This window comes from Schistocerca serialis, chromosome 2 (assembly GCF_023864345.2).
Source record: "Schistocerca serialis cubense isolate TAMUIC-IGC-003099 chromosome 2, iqSchSeri2.2, whole genome shotgun sequence".
Classification (NCBI taxonomy): domain Eukaryota; kingdom Metazoa; phylum Arthropoda; class Insecta; order Orthoptera; family Acrididae; genus Schistocerca; species Schistocerca serialis.
The window spans coordinates 360,531,630-360,559,322 of NC_064639.1; the positions used below are offsets into that span (position 1 = coordinate 360,531,630).

The 27,693-nt window shown below is 43.9% G+C and overlaps 1 protein-coding gene across 1 annotated transcript in view; it reads left to right on the top strand.

Annotated features, from left to right (window-relative positions):
* Positions 1-27,693, top strand: part of LOC126457182 (DNA-directed RNA polymerase I subunit RPA2) — a 228,653-nt gene that overhangs the window by 11,958 nt on the left and 189,002 nt on the right. Inside the window, exons 3-4 of the mRNA XM_050093269.1 lie at positions 16,644-16,838; positions 21,692-21,931. Coding sequence (XP_049949226.1) covers positions 16,644-16,838; positions 21,692-21,931 — 435 coding nt within the window. The remainder of the gene's footprint in view (positions 1-16,643; positions 16,839-21,691; positions 21,932-27,693) is intronic.

Sequence of the window (27,693 nt, forward strand, 5' to 3'; positions counted from 1 at the left end):
AGAGCCTCATTCACCTTGCTCGCCAGACTGCGGGATCTTACAGAAAGAACGCAAAATCATGGAATATAAGACCCTGGACCGACTGACTTACACTGAGGCTAAGCGGAAATTTGAACGGCTACATCCCGTGCGCATGATGGCATCTTATGCCTCAACTGTCACTACTGCTCCAGCTCCTTTAGCTGCACCACAAACAGTCAGCTCTCAGAGTCAGAGGACCTCACCTGCCCCCTTGACGATGGGGGCCCCCTCTATCGCTGTTGCTCCCACACCATCTACCTCGGGAGCAGCACCCACTAAACCACTGGGGACACCAGTCCCCACTTCTAAGCCGGAGAAGCGTAAGTCTTCTTCGGCTTCTCTCGCTCGGAAGGGATCCCTTGGGTCACTCCCTTCCTAGGTTCCTACCAGCGGCACAGCAGACACCAACCAGTGGCTGAAGAAGCCACAGGTCGCTGGTCGTCGAGCTTCGCGATCATCTTCGGTCCCGGAGACTGACTCCAATAAGCCCTCTCAACAATGACAACCAAAGGAACAGCGAGAGAAAATGACATTAAAGACCCGTAAGACCAAGACACCTGCAGTGGCACCTACTCCACCGCTACCTACAAGCTCTGCGTCTGAGGATGCGGTGGAGATTCTTGCGTCCGCTGAGGACCTCCATCTTGCCGGTTCCTCAGACGCAATGGATAGCACTTGCACGGGTGCTCCGTCGGAGGCAGCAGGTGACCCAGAGGCGTAATCTGCCTTCCCAGTCCCGTCACGCCTTTCTCAGCCATGGACAATTCCATCCTCCAGTGGAACTGCAGTGGTTTCTTCCACCATCTAGCTGAGCTCCGACAACTTATCAGCCTTCACCCTTTCTTCTGCATTGCTCTTCAGGAAACTTGGTTTCCAGCAATGCGAACCCCTGCCCTCCGTGGCTATCGGGGTTATTATAAGAACCGGGCAGCTTATGAAATAGTGTCTGGTGGCGCCTGCATATATGTCCTTAACTCTCTTCACAGCCAGTCTATCCCTCTACAAACAGCTTTAGAGGCTGTCGCTGTTCAGGTGTGGACGTCACAGGCTGTTACCGTCTGCAGTCTTTACCTTCCACCGGATGGTGATGTCGCGCAGCATGTCCTGGCTGCGCTGATAGCCCAATTGCTGCCACCTTTCTTATTACTGGGCGACTTCAGCACCCATAACCCTCTGTGGGGTGGGTCAGTGGCGACAGGTCGAGGCGCCACCATTGAGCATTTATTGGCACAGCTCGATCTTTCGCTGTTAAATGATGGTTCCTTCACACACTTCAGTGTGGCACATGGCACGTACTCCGCCATTGACCTTTCGATCTGCAGCCCTAGCCTCTTACCATCTGTCCAATGGAGAGTGCATGACGACCTGTGTGGTAGTGACCACTTTCCGATCTTTCTGTCACTGCCACAGCATCAGTCTTTTGGGCGCCCTTGCAGGTGGGTAATGAATAAGGCTGACCGGGACTTGTTTTCCTCCATTGCCGCTATTGAGCCTCTCTCTAATGATGGCATTGATGCGGTGGTTCAATCGGTCACCACGGGCATTGTTACTGCCGCCGAATCTTCCATTCCCAGTTCTTCTGGGTCCCCTCGGCGGCGGACTGTGCCTTGGTGGTCGCCTGAGATCGCTGAAGCGATTAAAGATCGCCGGCAGGCGCTCCAGCGTCACAAGCGACATCCCTGCATTGAACACCTCATTACCTTCAAACGTCTGCGTGTGCGCGCCCGCCGCCTTATCCGCCAAAGCAAGCAGGAGTGCTGGGAGCGGTATGTGTCCACCATTGGCCTCCATGTCACTCCATCGCAGATTTGGGGGCCAAGATCCGACGCCTCTATGGCTATCGGACCCCTGTCAGCGTCCCTGCGTTCTCACTGAATGGAGCAGTTTGTACAGACTCCGACGAAATTGCCAACCGCTTGGCAGAGCATTTTGCTCTGAGTTCCGCTTCTTCCAATTACCCTCTGGCCTTCCGCTCCATTAAAGAGCGGATGGAACGTCGGAGCCTTTCTTTTCGCACCCACCATTCTGAATCCTACAATGCTCCATTCAGTGAGTGGGAATTTCACAGTGCCCTGATACCGCTCCTGGGCCAGATTGCATCCACTGTCAGATGCTGAAACACCTTTCAGTGGACTGCAAGTGACGCCTTCTCGACCTTTACAACCATCTCTGGGTCGAGGGTGAGTTTCTGTCACAATGGCGGGAAAGCATTGTCATCCCCGTTTTGAAACCAGGCAAGAGCCCTTTGGAGGTGGACAGCTACTGCCCCATTAGCCTCACCAACGTTCTTTGCCAGCTTCTCGAACGGATGGTGAGCCGGTGCTTGAATTGGGTACTGGAGTCTCGGGGCCTTCTGGCTCTATCTCAGGGTGGGTTCCGTAAAGGCCGCTCCGCCACCGACAATCTGGTGAGTCTGGAGTCGGCCATCCGTACTGCCTTTGCCCGGCCCGCCGTCAGCACCTGGTCGCTGTATTTTTTGACATGCGGAAGGCGTACGATACGACATGGCGTCATCACATACTTTCTACGCTTCATGGATGGGGTCTTTGGGGCCCTCTGCCGATCTTTATCTGAAATTTTCTGTCGTATCGTACCTTCCGCGTGCAAGTCGCGGCCTCCCATAGTTCCTCCCGAGTCCAGGAGAATGGGGTACCACAGGGATCTGTCCTCAGTGTCTGCCTGTTTTCAATCGCAATAAACGGGCTCGCTGCGGCGGTGGGAAATTCTGTCTCCGCTTCCCTGTATGCTGACGACTTCTGCCTTTACTACCGCTCTACTGGCATTGCAGCTGTTGAACGTCAGCTACAGGGCACTATCCGCAAGGCGCAGTCTTGGGCTGTAGTGCATGGTTTTCAGTTTTCGGCTGCCAAGACCCGTGTTATGCATTTCTGCCGGCACCGAGCAGTCCATCCTGAGCCGCGGCTTTATCTTGGCGACGAACTCCTTGCTGTGGTGGAGACCCCCAGATTTTTGGGTGTAGTTTTTGATGCCCGGCTGACTTGGCTGCCTCATATTCGGCAGCTTAAACAGGCTTGTTGGTGGCATCTAAATGCTCTGAGATGCTTGAGCCACACCCGCTGGGGCGCCGACCGAGCTACCCTGTTACGGCTCTACCAGGCGTTAATCCAGTCTCTTCTGGATTATGGGAGCCTGGCTTATGGATCAGCATCCCCATCTGCGCTGCGGGTACTGGACCCAATCCTACACAGCGGAATACGCCTTGCCACTAGTGCTTTCCGGTCCAGCCCAGTGGACAGCATACTTGCTGAGGCAGGTGTCCCTCCATTGCGGTTCAGGCGCCAAAATTTACTGGCCACTTTAATGCGGCCCATGTTTTTAGCTTGCCCGGGCATCCAAACTATCGTTTCCTGTTCCCGCGATCGGTCGTCCATCTGCCAGAACGTCGGCCCCGGTCAGGTTGTACGATCGTGCTCTGCATCAAAGAGCTTCTCTCCGGGCTTAGGGTTTTCACTGTTCCACCTCCTTTTCGGGCCACTTTGCGTATACCCCCATGGTGTGTTCCTCGCCCTTGCCTTCGGCTCGACTTGGCACAGGGCCCGAAGGACTCAGTCCCTCCAGAGGCCTTCCGCCGCTGCTTTTATTCCATCCTGGCCACGTATCAGGGCTCTGACGTTATTTACACTGACGGTTCGATGGTTGCTGGTCGTGTCGGTTATGCGCTAACTCTAGGGGACCATTCCGAACAACGTTCCTTGCCGGCTGGCTGCAGCGTTTACACTGCTGAGCTGGTCGCCATCCTTCGAGCCCTAGAGTATATCCGCTCTTGCTCAGGTGAGTCCTTTGTGATCTGTAGCGATTCCCTGAGCGGTTTACGAGCTCTCGAACAGTATTTCCCTCGTTCTCGTCTGGTGATGGCTATCCAGGAGTCCCTGCATACTCTTGCCCGTTGCGGCCGCTCTGTGGTCTTTGTGTGGAGCCCCGGTCATGTCAGTATCCCGGGCAATGAACATGTTGACCGCCTGGCGAAAGAGGCCACCAGACAACCATCTCTGGATGTTGGCTTCCCAGAGACTGATTTGCGAGCGGTCCTCCGCTGAAAAGTTTTTGCGCTTTGGGATGCTGAATGGCGTGATCGGATCATGCCCAATAAACTCCGTGCTATTAAGGAGACGACAACTGTGTGCCTGTGTGGTGGTCATCCATGTGAACCAACCGCAGGGACTCAGTCGTCCTTTGTCGGCTCCGCATTGCCCATTCCCGGCTGACATACAGTTACTTACTGCGTCAGGAGCACCCTCCTCTGTGTCGCTGCGGGGCGGCTTTGACAGTGGCCCACATTTTGTTGGCCTGCCCCCTTTTAGCTGTGGTCAGGCGGACATTTGCGCTGCCTGATACGCTCCCTGCCCTTTTAACTGATGACCCTGCTATGGCTGGCTTAGTTTTACGTTTTATTCGGGCAGGGGTTTTTTATCATTTAATATGAGTGTTTATGTTTTATTTTATTGTTTTGTGTTGATTCTGGCCTTTGGCCTACGGTTTTAAACTGAGTTTTTAATGTGTTCTCGGTGGTTGGCTTTTCCCTTTTTATTCATGGTCGGCCAACCACTGCCACACTCCGTGTGATTTTAATTTGTTATGTCTGTTCTTTGTCTGAGTTTTTCTTGTCCTGTGTTGTCTGTTGTCTCTATTATCCGTTTTTTACTCTGTGTGGTAGTTTTTAAGTTTTGGAACAAGGGACCGATGACTGTTGCAGTCTGGTCCCTTTAATCCCACAAACCAACCAACCACGAGTGGAGGAAATCTTCAACCTGTCTGCATGGTAGGCGAACACTTTACCACTCAGCTACGTAGGTGGACCCCCTCTACTAGTACAATGGAACCAGCTCCTGGTTTCTTAGGCAACCTCCATTCAAAGATTCCCTGATTATCCCATGTACCCCGTATGCCTTGCAAATGACAAATGAAAGATGTCTTCCTCCTGATACCCACCCTTGGGTGGGATTGCTGGTTGGAATGCATCTTACATCCCTCTGTTGGGATCTCCATCTTAACTCACTGGAATGTGCTCCGTGTATTTCCTCCTGCACCTCCCCATTGGATGGTGCCTAGACCATAGATTAGAACAGACCTACTCCAGGGTCCTAAAGTCTCTGTCGCTCCTATGATATTCCAAAGCCTTGAACATTCCATCCTTGAAGAGTTCCAGGGTGCTAACATCTTCTACACTGATTGTTCTAAAACGATAGATAAGAAGGGATACGCTTTTCTGTCTCCTACTGGCATGGAACACTATTTACTTCCAGGATCAGTAGTGTGTTCACAGCAGAGCTGCTAGCCATTAATATGGACCTTGATTTTGTTACTGAGGCCTCTCTCAACAGTGTTTTGATTTGTACCGACTCACTGATCAACCTGCAGGCTATAGACTAATGCTACTCTCATCACCCTTTGGTCTCTGCTGTCCATGACCTCTCAGCCCTTGGCTGTACCATCTGCTCAGTTGTCTTTCTGTGGGTCCAAGTCAAGTGGGCATTCCAGGGAATGAGCTGGCTGACCGTTTGCTTAGAGAAGCAGATACTTGCTTCCCATTCCCTTTCATGATTCCATGTGTGGATATACGGATACATTTCAAATCTCTCTTTGCTCAAAAGTGGAATGACATTTGGTGAGCTACTGCCCTCAATAATAAACTCCGCACAATCAAGGAGACTGCTACGGTTTGGCACTCTTTCTTCCACTCCTCTCGGAAGGAGTCCACTGACTTATGCCATCTATGCATCGGTCATACCAGCTCACCCATTGTTTTCTCTTGCATAAAGAGCCAACCCCACAGTGTGGCTGTGGAACCGGACTGGCGGTATCCCATGTATTGGTGGGATGTCCCCGTTTTTTACTCCTTCATACTAAGTATAGCCTTCCAGATTGCTTGTGTTTAATATTAGTGGATGATTCACAGGTGGTGAACTGGTCCTCAGTTTCCGATATGAAAGTGGTTTTTATTTTCAATAACATGATTTTCCTTTACTCCTGGAGAAGGAGCAGGATGGTTGTGGTTGGGCCTCTCTTTGCGTTTTCCGGGTCTGTGACCTATGACCACTACGCTTTTATGCCTTCTACTGTATCTGTTTTTAGCTTCCTTGCTGTATAGTTTGATCCCTCTGACTGCATCCACCCGCTTTTAGCGGACACCTTTATCTTATGCTAGTAATTTTTGAATAACAGGACTGATAACCTCGCCGTTTAGTCCCATAACCCCTCTCAATCAATCAGTCAATTATCAATCAGAATAGTACCTGCACCCCACATGGCAGCACCAGGTTTGTTCTCTACCCTCTCTCTAGCACCATCACCATCATCAAAAAACCAATAACAACAGCAACAAGACACTAAAACTCAACATTCACTCATCTGTCACCTACCCTTAACAGACATACAAACTCACAGCTCATGAAGAAATGGTGTCATTCTGTATGTGTGTCAATAGGATTAGTGCGAAAGGCACTGATAGCCATACACGCCCCATAATGATGAACTATGTCAAGTAGTTTCAAGGTGGAAGGAAGTGCTGAGCCATAAGCCTGACAATTACCTTTTTAATGAAGAGATTTGATTTTGTGGTGAATGATTCAAACACTTCAGTAGAAACTTCCAGATAAAGGCATTGTCTTTGTATCAGGAATGATTACTTGCATACCTAACCAAGTAGGACTATCTTTGGTGTAGAACACCCCAGTTAGCTACAATTTATACCAGCTCCTTTGATCTGACGACTAAATTTGATTAATGTCAAACTTGTGAAACAAATGCTGGATTTGATGGGAAGCTTTCAGGGCTCTAGAGAGGTGGAAGTATTGAAATATCACAATGTTTTAACATGTGTCATACTCATCTTCTGGTGAACTTTTGAGGTACAGCCTGTCTTTACACGTCGTGGTGGCTATTCCCTCCACTTGTGTATGGGCCCCAGAGGGAACACAGTGGAAATGCAGCTCCACCCCCCACCCCATCCACTCCACATGTCAGCATGATGAACTCTTGTGCCCATAGCTAGATGGACGGGGGTGACAGCCCTCGTGTTTAAATATAGGGGCATCTGCAATATCTTGACATTTCTTCAGAAGATATTGAGTTTCAGCACTCATTGAAACATTGCGGTATCTGAAAAGCTTGGCAAATTTGGTAGACTGTTTGACATTCAGACAGTGAACAAAGAGATGAAGCAGTAGAGAGCAATTGTAAATCTGACATATAAATACCTGGATTTGGCTACAAATTTGACCTAGAGAACCATATGAAAACAGGACATTGTAAATGGCATGGAAGAAACATGTAAAGGCTTGCCAACAGAAAAAAAAAACAGAGGAGTTGATATGGAAAATTTAGTGGGTTGTCAAGTCCTAACTTCTGGAAGCAGACACCATAGTTGTGGAACAGATCTCTCTATGATCACTGAGGGCACATTGACACTATGGTTCTAACTACAGACTAAGATAATGCAATGGCATCAATGCATACTGATGACTAACAGTGCAAAATTAGCTTCTTCTTACAGGACATAGCCTACAGGAAGAGCAAGATGGACCCTCACAACAATGATGACTAGGTAAATGATTGCTTCTGATCTACCACTGGTAGAGAAGAAGTGGTGGAATTCAATCACTCCAACCCTAACATGCCTGTAAGGAATATCCAAAATCCACAACAAAGAGGTGCTTCTGTGGCCAATAGTCAACAACATTAACTCGCTAACATATGGACTGGCCAAACATCTAGTTATATCCCCCCAGGGGGTCCACAACTCTTTTGTGGATACATGCGTAGCGAGCACGGGACCCCGAGCTAGTGTGGCCCTCCTTCCTTTCCGGGCTGCATACCTTCCTTTTCCACATCCCCCCCCCCCCCCCCCCTCCGCCTCTTCCCTTCCCTTTCTCCCCCTCTGGGAGTATGTTTAGTGCCTAAGTCCGGAGACGGACACTCAAAACTGTAAAACAGTCTCTCTTCTTTGCTTTCTCTGCTGGCAAGTCTTTGTCCTTCCTTTGTCCTTCTCTTTTCCTTACCTCTTCTCGTTACCATTTTCTCCGCTGCAGTGTTTGAGACCTCTCTTCTTTCCTTTCCTTTCCTTTTCTTTGTTCCTCCCTTTCTCTCTTTTCCTCCCTGTGCGTGTCTGAAGGCCGATCCATGCATTCCCACGCGCAGCCGGTGACGGGGTAATGCATAATTCCCCGCCGCGGGTAGACAGGTAGGACACGTACGTACCCCCTGGTAACGGCCAGGCCCAGGGAGGGGTGATTACCCGAGCTAGCTGATACCTTCCGAAAGTGCTCCATCCGTTTCTCGAAAGGTGTGACCTGAGGTGTGAACAATCACCTAAGGCGGGAGTGCCCTCAGATAGGGCCCCCACAAGGAACGAGCGCACCATCGGAGACGCTGGTAATCATGGGGGATACTTCCGCAATGGTTTCCTCATCATCTACTATGTCTGCTCACAAGCGAAAGTTAAATGAGACTCAGCCACGGACAATTCTTCCATCATTGCCACATTTCATTGTTGTTTCTCGGTCGGACGAAGGTCGAGACCTCTCCACAGTCAACTCTTTCATTATTCAGAAAGGTGTTGACGCAACTGCAGGTCCTGTAAAGTCTTGTTCCCACTTACGAAATGGCACCTTGTTGTTAGAAACAGTCAGTGCCCTCCAGGCACAAAAATTGCTGTGTACTTCACTGCTACACACCTTCCCTGTCTAGGCGGAAGCACACCACACTTTAAATTCATCACGTGGGGTCGTTTATACACGTTCCCTCGACGGATTGTCCGATGAGGAAAATCAGACACCCGGACTTCCAAAAAAGAGCCTACTCATGAAGATCTTTTGCGAAACCCTGACTTCACAACCATTAATTCCTCGTTCATCTCAACGTCCTGTTTCCAAGAAGGCTAATAAGAAACCCAGTTCCTCTCCATCTCCGCCTCGGCGTGTGTCATCTACAGCACCACCTGGTGGTAACCGCCCTCGGCCATCTTCTGTGTCGCCAAGGCGCACTGCTGGCGGCCGATCAACTGGCCGATCGCTGGTGGCAGGAGCTGCTCCCTAACAACCTATGGATCAGGATCTTCTGCCTTCGGCTGAATGCCGTTCCACGCTTTCGGTTGCCGGATCTGAGCAGTCGTTGAGTTGAGGTCAGCCTTGGTCACATTTTTCCTTTTTCTGTCCACCCTATGTCCATTATCCATTGGAATATTCATGGCATTCGAGCCAATTGGGATGAATTGTCGATCCTCTTACGATCCTACTCGCCGATCGTCTTCTGTCTTCAAGAAACAAAGCTGCGTCCCCACGACTGCTTTGTTTTCCCCCATTTTCAGTCAGTCCGATTTGATCTCCCCTCTGTTGAAGGCACTCCAGCACATGGAGGACTCATGATTCTTCTCCATGATACTTTCCATTATAATCCAATCCCCTTAAACAGTTCCTTCCAAGCTGTCGCTGCCCGTCTTTCCCTTTCTGTATACACCTTCTCTCTTTGTACTGTATGCATTCCATCGTCCACACCAATGGCAAGAGCTGATCTCCTTCATCTCCTTGGTCAGCTTCCGCCCCCCTATTTGCTGGTTGGGGACATCAATGCCCACCACCCGCTTTGGGGATCTCCGCGTCCTTGTCCACACGGCTACTATTGATAGACGTCTTCCACCAGGCGGATCTTGTGTGCCTCAACACTGGGGACCCTACATTTTTGACTGCCTCCACAACAAATTTCCCTCATTTGGACCTTTCGGTCTGTACTGTTCCGTCAGCTCGGCACTTCGAATGGTTCGCTCTAGCTGATACACACTTGAGTGACCACTTTCCATGTGTCCTTAGATTGCAGCCGCAACTGCCATATATGCGCCCGAGACGCTGGAAGTTTGCCCAAGCTGATTGGACACTTTTTTCATCTCTAGCGACATTCGATGACCGTCACCTTCGCCTTTGTAATCTAATTTGGACCGACAGTACTTTTCCCAGAAGATGGAGGGAACCTATCGTCATTCCTGTTCCGAAACCTGGAAAGGACAAACATCTCCCCTCTAGCTATCGCCCCATTTCTCTCACTAGTAGTGTATGTAAGGTTTTGGAGTGTATGGTGAATTGGCGTTTAGCTTGGTGGCTGGAGTCATGAAGTCTTTTAACACCTGCCCAGTGCGGTTTCCGAAAGCATCGCTCTGCAGTTGACCATCTTGTTGCTCTCTCCACTTCTGTCATGAACAATTTTCTCAGGAAACGCCAAACAGTAGCAATATTTTTTGATCTGGAGAGAGCATACAATACCTGTTGGAGGACAGGCATCCCCCACATGCTGTTCTCTTGGGGCTTTCGAGGTTGGCTGCCCCTTTTTCTTCATGAATTTATGGCAGAGCGCACATTTGAAGTACAGGTGAACACTACTTTCTCCCAAGAAAACAGGGTACCCCAGGGCTCCGTGCTAAGTGTTGTATTGTTTGCCATTGCCATAAATCCAATTATGGATTGTCTCCTTCCTGATGTCTCGGGCTCCCTCTTTGTGGATGATTTTGCGATCTACTACAGCTCTCAATGGACCAGCCTTCTTGAACGACGTCTTCAGGGATGTCTCGATTGCCTCCACTCTTGGAGCATCGAAACCGGCTTCTGATTTTCTCCCAGTAAGACCGTTTGTGTTAATTTTTGCCGTCGTACGGAGTTTTTTCGGCCTTCCTTACATCTAGGTCCTGTCAACCTTCAGTTCACGGACGTCGCTAAATTCTTGGGTCTTATGTTTGACAGAAAACTATGCTGGTCCTCCCACGTTCCCTATCTTTCGGCTCACTTTCTGCGATCCCTCAACACCCTGCGTGTCCTGAATGGTACCTCCTAGGGAGCGGACCGAGTGATCCTTCTCTGCCTCTATCACACCTTAGTGTGCTCGAAATTGGACTATGGAAGCATAGTTTACTCCTCTGCTCGGCCGTCTATTCTTCAACGTCTTGACTCTGTCCGCAACCGTGGATTACGTTTAGTGTCTGGAGCTTTTTACATCAGCCCTGTGGAAAGCCTTTATGCTGAGACTGCTGAACCTCCGCTCTCCAGTCGGTGAACTGTCCTTCTGAGTCGTTGTGCTAACCATCTGTCTTCCATGCCTGCTAATCCGGCCCATGACTTTTTTTCGACGCCTCCTTGGATTTAGGGTATGCAGGCCGCCCTTCCTCCCTACTACCACCGGGAGTCTGCTTCCGTCAACTGCTACATTCTCGTTCTTTCCACTTTCCTAAGACTTTCTTGATAATTTGGGGTACAGCACTGCCTTGGCTCCAGCCCTGGACCTGCCTGCTCCGTGACCTTTGTCAGTTTCCCAAGGATGGTACCCCTTCTCTCATTTATCGTCGGGCATTTGCTGCTCTATGCGCACAAATGAAGGATGCCACATTTATTTACACTGATGGCTCAAAAACATCGTATGGTGTTGGGAGTGCCTGTATTGTTGGCGACATCCCATATCGATTTCGGCTTCCTGACCAGTGTTCAGTTTTTACTGTGGAGCTTTATGCTGTTCTCTAGACTGTCCAATACATCCATCGCCATCAGTGGATACAGTATGTTATCTGCACAGATTCGCTCAGCTCTGTCCTCAGTCTCCTAGCTCTCTACCCTGTCCACCCTCTGGTCCACTGGATTCAGGACTGCCTCCACTTGCTCCACTTGGGGGGCATCTCTGTGGTGTTCCTCTGGATCCCAGGATGTGTTGGTATCTGTGGAAATGAGGCGGCCAATATAGCGGCCAAGGCTGCAGTCTCTCTTCTTCAGCCTGCTATTCACATGATTCCCTTCGCCGATCTACGGAGTGTTTTATGTCATCGTGTTGCTCTTTTATGGCATGCACATTGGTCGACACTTCCCAATAATAAATTGCAGGACATGAAAGCTCTTCCCTGTGCTTGGACCTCTTCCTCCTGAACTCTTTGTCGGGACGAGGTAATTTTAACTAGACTCCAGATAGGGCACTGTCTTTTTAGCCATCGACATCTTTTAAGTGGTGATCCTCCCCCACTCTGTCCCCGCTGCTCTCAGCAGTGGACGGTGAGACACCTTTTGCTTGTGTGTCCCTCTTTTACCCTGTTACGCGCCCGTCTACAGCTGTTGCCTGATATATCTTCCATTTTAGCAGATGACATGCGCTCAGCCGATCGCGTTCTTGAGTTTATTAGCGCCAGTGAGATGACGTCAGTCATTTGAAGCTCTTTTTGGGGACAAACAACCCCCCATCTTTAGTGGTTTTTTAAGCTTTCCTTCTGTTTTTAGTTTCCCCACTTTTTTGAGTTTTGCTTCCATTGCTGCTGGTTTCCAATTTGGTTTTTTTACCTTTTCCTAAATCACAGACCGGGCACTAATGACCGTAGTAGTTTTGCGCCCTGAAACCATAAAAAAAAAAGAATCTAGTTATATTTCAAAAATTGTTTGTGGAATACTGCAATCACCATGTGAAGAATTCGGCAGATATTGTGACACTGCTTGAGGGACATGACTATAGAAGGATGAGTGGGTTGTGAACTTTGATTTTACATTGTTTTTCACAGAAGTGCTCCTGGTACGTGCGATCAGTAAAACTCCTGGAACAAGCACCCATTACCATATACGTCAAATGCAGTGAGGTGGTTTAGATATAAACCCCTCTTTCTGTCCATCTCCTCCTCCCATACCTTTCTTTCACCTTGTTCTCCACCCTCTCACTACCCATATCCTAGTCCTCCTCTCTCTGTGCTTAAGGTCTCAAATAGCTCTTGGAATGCATTCTGATGCAACCCACACACCATGTCTGTCAAGCAGGGCAACCTAGATGTCAGAGATTGCCAAGCCCTATCCCCTACCCCCAGGTGGCTCTTATCCATGCAGTACTTCTTCTCAGACTATAAGTAGAGTGTTACAAATTTTTTTTTGAAATCATTTCAGTGATTTAGGAGGAGATAGAAAAAATGCAGCATTATGGGTATACTAGTAAAGGAGGCTGATGATTCTTTAGGCCATGCAATTTATAGGAAGTAGTCCTACACTAACCTATACATGTGCGCATCAGGCTGCCACCATCTTGCACAGTTCATATGATTCTAAGTGCTCTAGCCCTTAGAGCATGTGCCATTTGTGAAAAGGAAAGCTTTGCAACTGAGCTGCAAAACCCAGAGAAAGTGTTCCATCAAAATGGGAACAGTGTAGTCCATGTTGCAAGAGTGACCAAGGAAACTGTGGGAATATGGTAAATTACTATTCGTATTTTTAATGTTTTTGCCGTAATAATGTTGGCATAATAATATTATTATTCTTTGGAATAAAACAAAAAAAAGTTGTTTTTTATTCCATTGTGATTGTGACTAAAGTTTCTTGTCTTGAGCAATAAGAAAATAAAATAAATTGAAAAATCTAGCTAAATTGAGTCCTTAGTGAATGTAAAGAGCAACAAATTGGTGATACTGATGTGATCGGCTAGATAATGAAATTTGCAAAGTAATTGTACCAAAATTTCCACATAATTTTTTAACTTGAATTTCTCGCTTACTGTTTTTAAAAAATATGTAAAATGTTATTAGTAAATGGACCTGTTGAGGCCTACAACTCCATTCTCCACATGTGAGCTTGAATTGGCACTGACTGAGATTCATGACACTGCACCCAGTCACGACCAAATCTGGTAACGCGTGCTTTGACATTTGCCAGAGGCATCAAAGGGAACTCCTCCTCAAATGTTTTAATCTAATATGGCAGACAGGCAACTTCCCCAATTTGTGGAGGAAGGCCATTCTGATCCCTCTCCTCAATCGAGTATAGGCTGCATGTGTCCCAGTAGTTATTGGAGTATCGCCTCAACAAGCTGTGTAGAAAAGACCCTGGAGCGAATTTTTTTACCATCACCTGGTCTGATTGTTAGAGGCCAGGCAACTCCTTAGCCTCTCTCAGTGTGGATTCCGAAGATTTCAGTCCACTGTCAACAATGTGACCCTCCTAGAGGTGGCTATTCAGCAGGCTTTCCTCCGTAAGCATCACTGTATCAGCATATTCTTAGATATAAGTAAGGCATTCGATACTACTTGGAGACACAGTATTCTCGCACAACTACATTCAATGGGGCTTTCGTGCCCACCTCCCCATCTTCATATGGTCTTTCCTGTCTCGAGAGTTTTTTAGGACCCAAGTTGGTGACACGCTCTCTGATTGAGTTGAGCAGGAGAATGGTGCAGATTAGTGTGTGTGTTTGTTCATTTTAATCTTTCTTGTCGTCTTTTTAATTTGCCTGTCTTGAATATGGGGGACACCATCCTACATTTTAGAGACACAGTACAGTTTCTGAGCCTCATTTTTGACTCCCGATTGTCACGGTTACCACACCTAAGAGACCTAAAAGCCAGAACCCTGAAGGCAATGAACGTCAAGTGCCTCAGCCACAGCTCTTGGGGACCGGACAGGGCGTCTCTCCTTCAGTATTATTGGGCTTTTGCGGCTGGACTATGGTTGCACAGTGTATAGGTCAGCATGGCCCTCTTACTTGCAGGTCATTGACACTGTCCATCGTGATGGGATTCGGCTGGTGACGGGTGCTTATCAGACCAATCCCATACCTAGCACCTGTGCTGAGGTGGTGCAACCACCACTTACCCTCTGGCACCAGCTCCTCATGGTCCATCAGGGGTGTAAGTTCCTTGCAACTCCAACTTCACCTGCACACCATACTGTTGCTCGTCCACCTCTGGAACGCCTGTTTTCCAACCGTCCATGAGCCACGACGCCATTTAGGATCTGTGTGCAGCGTGTGCTGGAGTCACTTGGTGTGGAGCCAGTAAGACCCCAAATCCAGTGTTTTAACCATCTGCTGCCCTGGTTACTGGAGAGGCTCCAGAGTGATTTTAGATTTGGTACAGTGTAGGAGAGATAGCACTGCTGTTTCTGTTTTTAATGCAATATTCTCTGATATTTTATCGGAGTACCACAACCAAGTAGCTGTTTTTGCAGATGGGTCTAAGCAGGGGGACTCTGTTGGTTGCTCTGTTGTTTTCCCGGATCATGTCATCAAAGTCAGAATGTCTCCAGAATTTACCATCTTAGACGCAGAATTATATGCGATCTTGCAAGCACTGGAGCAGATGAGATGTTCTCCCAGTTTCACATTATGCTCTCCAACGTTTGTACCCAGCAGATACAGTAACCCAGAATATCCAGGATGTCCTGGTACAACTACAACAACTAGGGCAAGAGATGTCTTTCTGCTGGGTACCTGGGTACATTGGAATTGTGCGGAATGAAAGGGCGGATTTAGCAGCCAAGGAGGTGTGTTGTGATCCTCTGGTATTTCAGCGTGCTATCCCTCTGCAAGCTATTACGTGTTGTGTGTCAATGGGAAGACGAGTGGCTGGCAGTGACTGATAACAAGCTCCGTGTCATCAAGCCCACAACTCGGCCGTGGAGTACTTCCAGCCAAGTTGCCAAGACGAGTGCTTCTTATTCATCTTCGCTTAGGCCACAGCCCTATGACATGAATTCTTACTCCAGCGAGAGGACCGTCCATTGCGTGGTGCTTGTGGCGCGCAGATCACAGTGCACCACATTTTGTTGGACTGCACTTTATTTGCCGACCAGTGGACTAGTGGATCTGCCATCTATTTTATGTAATGATCAAATGAATGTGGTTAGGGTTTTAAAGTTTTGTGAATTGGCCAACATTTTTAACAAGATTTTAGGGAGATGTTCTTAATTTGTGAAAGGGTGGCTGGCTCACCCTAGATTTTTGTAAGTGGTCAGCCAGTCACATTTCCCTGTGTTCTTTCTTTTAGTTCTTCTGTGTTTTGTTTTCTCTTTGTTTTAATTTCTTGTTTAGCTCTCTTCCCTCCTAATTGGTTTTAGTACATGTGATACAGAGTGACTGTATGGTCATTTTGAGTGCATGCGTGTACAACACGTCCAAGATCTTCTCTTAAGAATTGAAGAATTGGAAAATGAGATTAAAATGCTTTGAAAACCAAGTAGGGAAAGACCATAAAATAGAAGTAGAAGCAGAGCAAAATAAAATAAAAATGGAAAATACTGCTATAATCATTTTAAATTTGGCACATGCTGTAAGCCTGAAAAATGTGTTCAGCCTTGTCAGGAGAACTAGAGACAGTAGACACAACAGCGGCTGAATGTTTAGAGACAAAAACTCATGGTTCCAAGTTATTAACCATTAATTTTGGCGCTTAAATGCAATTTTGAATCGCCATTCATTGTAGTTGATGTATCAAAAGGTATATTGGGGGCTGATTTCCTTCATCATTATGGTTTGCTCATTAACTTAAAAAATAAAATGTTTGTCGACATCACCAAATTAAACATTTCAGCAGAAGTAACTGCTGTATTACACATTTCTTCCAAAAAATGTTTCTTTTAATTTTTATGTTGGATCAGAACTGTTACTTCTAGCGTAAAATTTATCAGCAATATGTTTAATTTTATTTAACTTAAGATTTTGAGATTTTTATCTAACTTATGATTTTGAGATACACTAAACTTTTTCTTGAAGCCATGTGATTCCAACAATGATACACTGGTTAGCAAAAAAGAAATTAACTTGAAATTGTACAATAAATGCAAAAATACGCATTGGTATGTAAGATTTATTTATGACTTTTGTTTTTATCTTTATAGGATATACAGATTCTTCCTCCTCTTGTGCCACAAGGTGTCGTTGGTGCAAAAAACTTGGAAGTATTTCCAACTGAATGTAGACAGAGAGGGGATACCTACAGAGGGAGAATGATAGGCAGAGTAATATGTTCAGTTGCTGGCAAACCAAGTATAGAATCAGACGTTTATTTTGGTGATATTCCAATTATGATTAAGGTAATTTGTCTTTCTTCTTCTTCTTCTTTAGAAAATAAGTAGATGAATGCTTTCAGATTCCTCTTCCAGAATTTTCTGTGGGCTAAAAATGCAATTTAAAAAAATTTATAGTTTCACTAACATGAAGATGTTGCCAGTTATCAGATTGTGAAAACCAAGGTTTTAAACTTTGATTGCATCTTTTGCAGGTGGAGAAAGACAAAAACACATACATGGATGTGTTACTTCATATCCTTCCCTTACGCGCGCGCGTGGGCATGCACACACACACACACACACACACACACACACACACACGTTCCCTATAGTCCCAGTTCACTCTAATATAACTTGTGATACAGGGTGTCCTACTCCCTGATTTTAAGGATCCAGGAGAGAAAAAACCACAGTAGATGTGACAATGAACAATGCACCACATTGTAGAGCATTTCAAAGAATTTATATTCTCATGTCAGAAGTTCCAGGTATCGTTGCCAGAGTGCAGCATGGTCACATGAAGTGAAAATGGCAACTCCACATCAGTGCGTGCAAGCAGTAGTGTGGTTTGCAGAAACAAAATTGCTGATTACTCTGCAAAGAAATTATTGTCATGTGTATGAATGTGATCCACCTGATGTGAAAACAATTAGGAATGGTATAGGAAGTTTTTGGTGACGGGAAATGTTCTGAAACATTCTGGCGGTGTATGTTACAGAGTTTCAGAATAGACAGTGGAGGACATCAGACAAACGTTTCTCAGAAGCCCACGTAAGTCAATTTGTCAAGCATCTAGGCAATTTGATGTACCTCGATCAACATTGCATCGTGTAGCTCACCAGCGTCTTTGCATGCGTGCTTACAAAGTTCAAATTTAGTAACACCTGACGCCGAACAACAAAACAATGCTTACAACAATTTGCTGCAGATATGCTGCAGCGTATTGATATGAATTTCCTGGAAAGATGTTTATTTTCAGATGAGGCTACCTTTCATCTATCAGGAAGGGTTGATATGCATAAAGTTCGGATTTGGGGTTCGGAAAATCTGCACGTTGTCATTGAACATATTCATGATAGCCGTAAACTAAATGTCTGGTGTGGGCTAATGCGTGACAGGATTGTTGGCCCATTCTTCTTTGCGGAACAAACAGTGAATGGGTCAGTGTATCTGGACATGTTGGAGCAGTTTGTGTACCCTCAGATTCAATACTTGCAACCCAACATCTTTCTCCAACAAGATGGAGCTCTGCCGCATTGGTCAATGGCTGTTTGCAAGTTCCTGGGTAGGAAATTTCCCAATTGTTGGATCGGACGTGGAGGACCCATTACCTGGCCATCACATTCACCCAACATTATGCTGCTCGATTTCTTCATGTGAGGATTTGTGAAGGACCACGTGTATGCGACCAAAGTTGATGATGTTCCTATCTTGCGGCATTGTATCACTAATTCGATTGCAAGAATAACAGAGGAAATGTTACAAAGAACTCGGCAAGAAGTTGAATATAGACTCAATATTCTTCGTGCTACAAATGGTTCACATGTAGAGGTGTATTGATGATAAATTAATTCTTTGAGGTGTTGTACAATGTTGTGCATGTTTCATTGTCGTATCTACTGTGGTTTTTTTCCCCTGTGTCTTTGAAATCAGGGAGCTTGGAGTGGGACATCGTGTAAATGTTGTACCATCACACAAAAGCTTCGCATGAATCCCAGTGTAAATACAAACACGCTATCGTACAAGTTTTCTCCTGAACTTGTTGTAAAGATAATTAGGTGATTACTCAGCATTACCTATTCACTTATTTATCCTAAATTTGTCTTACGAAAAGAAATGAAACCTGCCATAGTGTAAAAGCAAAATTAGTTTATACTTTAAAAACATGTAAGTACAGTGTACAAATTGTGAAGCAAAATCTTGTAAAACTTACTGTAATAAGATATGATCACAACACTTGATTGTGTATGTCATTTTTAGTTTCCCTTCCAGGTGCAAGAATAAATAAAATCTTTGGTGAACATGTGCTTATGCAGTGGGAGAAGCATGACAATCGCAAATCCACTTCACAGTAATGAATTTGTCACTATCATTGTTTGTTTTTGATTATTTTTCCATGACACCCTTTTCACATTTGCATCCTCACCCCACTCCAAAGGGTTCTAGAGTTTTATACCCCCAAAGTAATTTTTCCTAGATTGTGAACCATACATGTACTAAATTTTGTTGGATATTCTCCGGCCATTCCAGAGCTTTGTTTACATTTCAGCCACTTCTCTCCCTTACCCTCACCCCATCCCTAGGAGTGCTGTGGTTGACCTAGCCCATCGTATTTTCACCACATAATAAATCATATATACAAAGTTTGTTTCAAATTGCTCCAAACTTTCATGTTATCATTTCCTACCAGTCCTTAGCCTAGAACTTAAATGTCCTTTGAACTGTCCAACAACCCAGAGGATTGTATATTTTACATTGACATAGCTCATTTTTGTCTGCTTTTACATGTCCCCTCCCTCACATCTGGAGCTATGCTTGATTGATGTTGGCATGGTGAAGTGTAAGCGGAGAAGGAAATCATGGGTTACCGATGACATGACCTTAAGATGGCAGAAAGGAGAGAATGGAAAAACACACGCTGATGAAGGGAAAAGGCAATACAGAAGACTGAACAAAGAGCTGAGAAGAGTAACTGATCAGGCCAGGGAAAAATGGACAAGAGGAATCTGCTCATAAATTGAGACGATGGAGAAAGAGGGCAATTATGAAAAGATGGACTGGGTAGCTAAGGAAACAGTATTTTAGGGAAGGAAGAACAAAACAAATATGGAGATACAAGGGAAAGATGGAACTCTTTTTAAGTGACCCACATGCTGTTCAGAATGGATGGAAAGAATGTATTGAAACACTCTATGAAGCAGATTGAGAAGGAAGAATCAGTAAATGAAGATGAAAAAGGAGATTTTATCCAAGGTTCAAAGGTAAATAAGACATTGGGAGAACTTAAAAACAACAAAGCGTGTGGTGTAGATGGCATTCCGGCAGAAATCTTAAAGAATTATTTAAAAGAAACAGGTGAAAATAAGTTGACCTCTTTTTGCAACTACATCTATGACAAAGGGAATGGCCAGAAAACTTTCTGGTAGGTATAATAGTCACAGTCCCAAAGACTAAAAATCCCAAAAAGTATGAAGACCACAAGACAGTCAGCTTAATATCGCAGGCAGCAAAAGTAGTTCTTCGAATTCTGAATAGGAGGCTATATGGAATGCTGGAAGAAACACTTGGTGAAGAACAGTATGGTTTCATAAGGGGAAAGGGAACATGAGATGCCACTGGACTTCTAAGAACCATCAACGAAAGATACATAGAAAAGGGCAAATAAGTTTATGTTGTCTTCATAGACCTCGAAAAGGCCTTTGATAGAGTGCAGTGGGATAAGCTGTTAGTTATCTTGAGAAAGAAGGGAGTAAAGTGGAAGGAGAGAAGATTGTTCACAAATCTGTACCTTAATCGGAAATCTCGGGTACGAATAGGTAATGGGATTTCTGAAGACAGCAAGATTGGGAGAGGTGTTAGACAGGGCTGCTGTCTCTTGCAGATCCTATCTGGAGGAAGGACTGGAAAGAGGTGTGAGGATAGGTGGGCGGAAAATTGAATTTATAAGATATGCAGATGACATGCAGAAAATCGAGAAATGCCGACTCAAATGCTAAATGGCGTGAATGAAGTCTGTGCAGCATATAGCATGAAAATTAATAAAAAGAAAATTAAAAGCATGGTCATAGGCCTAAAGAAAAGAAAAATGAAAATTAAGTTGGGGTCAGAAATCATAGAGCAGGTAAGAGCATTTAAGTATTTGGGAAGTTGGATTAAAGAAGACAACAAGATATCAAAGAGAGAATGGCTCTGTCGAAAGAGGCATTTCAAAAGCAGAGATTACTCACAACTAGTTGTGTAAACTAGGAATTAAGGAAGCGACTGGTTAAGTGCTTAAAATAGAGTGTGGCTTTGTATGGAGCAGAAACGTCGACTTTGAGAAAGCAGGATGAGAAAAGAATTGAAGCTTGTGAAATGTGGATATGGCGTAGAATGGAGAAAATCAGCTGGACTGATATGAATGAAGAAGTACTGAGGAGAGTTGCTGCTGACGGTGAAAAACAGGAAACTAAAGTGGATAGGCCACAATCTAAGAAGAGATTGCCTTCTAGTAGAGGCAGTTGAACATTTCGTTCCACGAAAGAGAAGGAAGTGTTGAGATGTATGTCACTAAGCTTTCCTGTTGCCTGTACCTCTAGTTAAGTGCCAATAATTTGGTATTATAAAGTATTTCAATAATACATCTGAAAGAGTTGACTTGAAATCTCTAGGAGCATAGTTGCTTATTTAAGAACAGTTGTAGAAACAGTGTGTTGCGAATTATATTTCAACAAATATTTTAGCGCGCAGTTCCATAAAATATTAATTGTAAATTTTATGGAAACTTCATAACATCTACTTAGTAAGATATTTATAGCAATTGGATCTCATTTGCACTGTCATGAAGGTTAGCAAATAACTCTTAAAAATTACCTTCAGTGATCTCCTACTTGTCTACTGCAAAGCCATTTGCAAGATGAAGAACAGAAATACTTTTCAATTTGGGCATGATTGTTACTAATTTCTAGTTTTTCCATATGTCAGTTACAAATGTGATATATACCTGTAGTTTTAAATGTGGGTTTTTCAGGTGATGACTTATGCAGTACCCACAAAAAATGCGCTAAATGTTCTATTTACTAATCTAAGTTTTTTGAAAAGTATATGCAAGACGTGTAGTATTTTTTTTTTAAATTTCTATAATTTAAGACTTTAAAAAATAATTTTTTGTTTTCCAGTCAGACAGATGCCATTTAGCTCGCCTTTCACCAAAAGAGCTGATAAGTAGAGGCGAACATGCAGAAGAATGGGGAGGTTATTTTGTGGTGAAAGGTCATGAGCGATTAATAAGAATGCTCTTGATGACTCGTAGAAATTACCCCTTGACCGTAGCAAGGACAGGCTGGAAGCAGAGGGGTGTACAGTTTTCAGATCTTGGTGTTATGATTCGGTGTGTAGCAGATGATGAAACAGCCACAGTAAGTACTTTATGATATGGGTATGTTTAGAGTGATGTTTTGTAGCTCAAATCTTTTGTTGTGCACTACCTTTGCAATAGAATTACAATTTGACATTCCTGTTTTAGTTATTTTTTGTGAAGATGAAATGCTTTAACTCTCTTTATTGTGGGAATTGGTTATAGGTGTAGCAAAACGACCAAGCTGATAAGTAGGTATCATGCTGTGAGAAATAGTAGGTGCTTTGCTCCTGTGAGTATAGACTTTAATTCTGATACTTGAGGCTGATTTTTTGGGGCCTCTGTGCCTGAGATTTGGGAAATCAATTTTCTCTTCTTTAACCAGATACATATATAAAATAAGACTTATCAGAAAAGAATGGGTAGTTTCTTGAAAAGAGATTATAAGATGCACATAAATGAAAGTAAAACAAGGCCTGTGGAGTGTAATAAATTTAGGTCAGCTGATGCTGAGGGAATTAGGTTAAGAAATAAGTAATAGCGGAGTTTTGTTATTTACACAGTAAGATGATAGATTGATTCCTGAAGTAGAGAGAATAAAAACAATAACAATATTAATCTCGTGTATTGTAGTTACGTCATTAACCAGATGAAATAACTGAAAAACGGTTATGTCCTTCTGTTGTGACAACAATATTGAACTGTTGGACATACCTGGTACACTCATTTGGGACGATACTGTGTGATGCTCATTTGCAGTACAAATCTCTTCACTGCTTGGTATTAGATTGTTCTAGTCCAGAGAGTTTAAAAAGGCTGCTCGTACACTTGAGTTTACATATACTGTGGATATAATTGCACACGTTCCATCTGATACTAGAGTCTATACACATGCAAGAATACCTGTCTATGCATGTTTTGCCTTTATTACACATTGTTTTACAGTGACTTTGAATGTAATTTTCTTGCACAAAATACATTTCACTCATATTTGATAAGGACAAATGCATTTCACTCATATTTGATAAGGACGCCACCATCTCTCTGTCCGATCTTCCTTTAAAATCATTTCCTTTTTCACAGTTGAACTAGACTTGGGCCTATAACGAATTTCTTTCATTTTGTTTGTCAATTTTGCCTTTATAAGTACAATGAGCCTGTCAAAAAGTTTTCCTCAGTGTATGACATAGAGTGAATATTGCCGTATCCAGAAGTTTCTACAGGTATATGTATTTTATAGTGTGGTGCATCCTTTCTATGTGTGTGTTCATATTTATTCCTGGATGTATGCTGTGGCAGATTGCCCAGCACTGTACATCATTTATTTAGTTGTCCTGGGAGTAAGTTGCAAGCTCTGACATCACTTTGTCATTCTTCATCTTGTTGAAAGCAGCAGGAAGCATCTCATTAAATGTAGCAGCATCTCTCTATTTGGACAAAGTTCTGATAATCTTGTAAACATCTGCTTGTTTTCCTTGGCCTGTGACTTCACATTTTGTTTTTCCTCCATGCTCTGTCTACGTGCGATGTACAGTACAGCCTCAGTTTCAGAACATCTGTTGTAGAGTTTCAAGCATTACAGAAGGATTCTATAAAGTGTGACGTAAAGATTTCAGAGGAAACCTCCACTTTTAGATAGTGAAAAAATATGGACAATCCTTGACTGTTGCTCCTGTTGGAATGAGAAAGGTACATGCAAATCCTTGTCTCATGCCATCTAATACTAACAGTTCAAGAGGAGAAATGGAGAAAATGAGTGGACTTGGTCATATTGGGTTTCATTTGGAAACAGGGATTTGGAGTGCAGAAAACGCAGATAAACAAGTTATAGTTGTTGTGGTCTTCTGGCTGAAGACTGGTTTGATGCAGCTCTCCATGCTACTCTACCTTGTACAAGCCTCTCCATCTCCGAGTGGCCACTGCAACTTACATCCCTCTGAATCTACTTACTGTATTCATCTCTTGGTCTCCCTCTACGATTTTTTTCCACACGCTTCCCTCCAATACTGAATAGGTGATCCCTTGATGTCTCAGAATGTGTTCTACCAACCGATCCCTTCTTTCAGTCAGGTTATGCCACAAGTTTCTCTTCTCCCAATTCTATTCAGTACCTCCCATCTAATCTTCTTCGTTCTTCTGTAGCATGACATTTCAAATGCTCGTATTCTCATCTTTTCTAAACTATTTATCGTCCATTATACAAATACTTTCAGAAAAGATTTCCTGGCACAAATCTATACTTGATGTGCACAAATTTCTCTTCTTCAGAAATGCTTTTTTTTTGCCATTTCCAATCTTCATTTTATAACGTCTCTACTTCGATTATTGTCAGTTATTTTGTTGCCCAAATCGCAGATCTCATCTCCTACTTGAAGTGTCTCATTTCCTAATCCTCAGCATAATTTGACTACATTCCATTATCCTCGTTTTGCTTTTGTTGATGTTCATCTTATATCCTCCTTTCAAGACACTGTCCATGCCGTTCAGCTACTCTTACAAGTCCTTTGCTGTCTCTGAGAGAATTACAGTGTCATTGGCAAATCTCAAAGATTTTATTTCTTCTCCCTGAACTTCAATTCCTACTCCAAATTTTTCATTTGTTTCCTTTACTGCTTGGTCAGTATACAGGTTAAATAACATGAGGCATAGGCTTCAATCCTGTCTCACTCCCTTCTCAACTACTGCTTCTCTTGTGTGCCCCTCGACTCATAACTGCCACCTGGTTTCTGTGCAAATTGTAAATAGCCTTTCGCTCCCTGTATTTTACCCCTACCACCTTTGGAATTTGATGAGAATATTTCATTTAACATTGTCAAAAGCTTTTTCTAAGTCTACAAATGTTATAAATGTTGGTTTGTCTTCCCTTAATCTATCTTCTGTGAGAAGTCATAGAATCAGTATTGCCACGCTTGTTCCTAAATTTCTCCAGAATCCAATCTGATCTTCTCCGAAGTTGGCTTCTACTAGTTTTTCCATTCTTCTGTAAAAAATTCATGTTAGTATTTTGCAGCTGTGACTTATTAAACTGATACTTTAGTAATTTTCACACCTGCCAGTAACTACTTTCTTTGGAATTAGAATTATTATACTCTTCTTGATGTCTGAGAGTATTTCGTCTGCCTCATATATCTCACTCACCAGATGGAAGAGTTTACTCGTGGTTAGCTCTCCTGAGGCTATCAGTAGCTCTAATGGAACATTTTCTATTCCTGGGGCCTTTTTTTTTTGACAGGTTTTTCAATACTCTGTCAAACTTTTCACGCAGTATCATATCTCCCATCTCATCTTCAGCTACATCCTCTTCCATTTCCACAATATTGCCCTCAAGTGCATCTCCTTTGTATAGATCCTCTGTATACTCCTTCCACCTTTCTGTTTTCCCTTCTGTACTTAGGACTGGTTTTCCATATGAGCTCTTGATATTCAGACAGGTGATTCTCTTTTCTCCAAAGGTATCTTTAATTTTCCTGTATGTTACATCTATCTTCCCCCTAGTGATATGTGCTTCAACATCTTTACATTTCTCCTCTAGCCTCTCGTGCTTAGCCTTTTTGCATTTCCTGGCCATCTCATGTTTTAGACATTTGTATTCCCATTTGCTTGCTTCATTTATTGCACTTCTATATGTTTTCCTTTCATCAATTAAATTCAATATCTCTTGTATTATACAAGGATTTCTATGAGCCCCTGTCTTTTTGCCTACTTGTTCCTCTGCTGCCTTCATTATTTCATCTCTTAAAGGTACCAATTTCCCTTCTAGTGTATTCCTTTCCCCTCTTCTGTCAGTCATTCCCTACTGCTCCCCCTGAAACCGTCTACAACTTCTGGTTCTTTCAGTTTATCCAGGTCCCACTCCTAAATTCCACCTTTTTTCAGTTTCTTCAGTTTTAATCTACAGTTCATAAACAATAAATTGTGGTCAGTCCACATCTGCCCTTGGAAATGTCTTGCAATTTAAAATCTGGTTCCTAAATCTCTGTAGAACCATTTATATAACCAATCTGAAATCTTCCGGTGTCTACAGGTCTCTTGCACCTATACAACCTTCTCTCATGATTATTAAACCAAGTATTATTTGTGAGTAAATTATGCCCTGTGCAAAATTGTATGAGATGGCTTCCTCTTTCATTCCTTTCCCCCAGTCCATATTTACCAACTACTTTTCCTTTTCCTATTATTGAATTCCAGTCCCCCATGACTATTAGATTTTCAGCTCCCTTAACTGTCTGAATAATTTCTTTTATCTGATCATACATTTCCTCAATCACCTCCTCATATGCGGAGCTAGTTGGCATATAAACTTGTGCTACTGTGGTGGGTGTGGGCTTCATGTCAATATTGGCTGCAATAATGCATTCACTGTGCTGTTCATAGTAACTTATCCATGTTACTGTTTTTTTATTAATTATTAAACCTACTCCTGCATTACCCCTATCTGGTTTTGTATGTATAATCCTGTATTCACTTGACCAGAAGTCCTGTACCTCCTGGCACCGAACTCCACGAATTCCCACTACATCTAACTTATCCATTTCCGTTTTAAATTTTCTTAGCTACCTGCCCGATTAAGGGATCTGACATTCCACACTATGATCCGTAGAACACCAGTTTCGTTTCTCCTGATGACTATGTCCTCCTGAGTAGTCTCCACCCGGTGATCCGAATGGGAGACAATTTTACCTCCGGAATATTTTACCTAAGAGCATGCCATCATCACTTAACCATGTAGTAGAGCTGCATGCCCTCGGGGAAATTTACAGCTGTAGTTTCCCCTTTCTTTCAGCTGTTTGCAGTACCAACACAACAGGGCCGTTTAGATTGATGTTACAAGGCCAGATCAGTCAATCATCCAGACTGTTGCCTCTGTAACTACTGAAAAGGCTGCTGCCCCTCTTCAGGAACCTCATGTTTGTCTGGTGTCCCAACAAATTGCCCTTCATTGTGGTTGCACCTATGGTATGGCTGTCTGTATCGCGAGGCACACGAGCCTTCCCATCGGCATGGCCCATGGTTCATGGGAGGGGGGACAGATGAACATAGAGAGGTCATTTACTGGAAAGGAGTCATAACAAATGTCTAAATTTTCCTCTCACAGTTGCAGGCCTGTGTGCATGAGAACATTTTTTTTTTCCCTCCATAAAAAGAGGTATGTCTTGTGGGGTACAGAAATGGACAACCATGAAGTTCCTTGATGGAGTGCATTGGTGAAGTAGTGAATATGTGGGTAAATAGCTGTTTACTTCTGAATGAATGTGGAAGATGAAGGACAACCTATCAGTAGCTCCCTTTTGCCTGATCCATTTACTGCACTTTTATATTTTTTTCCTTTCATCAATTAAATTCAATATCTCGTGTTACGCAAGGACTTCTACTAGCCCCTGGCTTTTTGCCTATTTGATTCTCTGCTGCCTTCACTATTTCATCTCTCAAAGCTACCCATTCTTCTTCTACTGTATTCCTTTCCCCTGTTCTTATCAACCATTCCCTAAAGCTCCCGCCGAAACTATCTACAACCTCTGGTTCTTTCAGTTTATCCAGGTCCCATCTTCTTAAATTCCTCCTTTTTTGCAGTTTCTTCAGTTTTAATCTACAGTTCGTAACCAATAAATTGGGGCCAGAGTCCACATCTGCCCCCGGAAATATCTTACAATTTCTGTCTTATCATTATATAATCACTCCGTGACCTTCCAGTGTCTCCAGGTCTCTTCCGTGTATAAAACCCTTTTTCATGATTCTTAAACCAAGAATTAGTTATGATTAAATTATGTTCTGTGCAAAATTCTACAAGACTGCTTCCTCTTTCATTCCTTCTCCCAGTGCGTA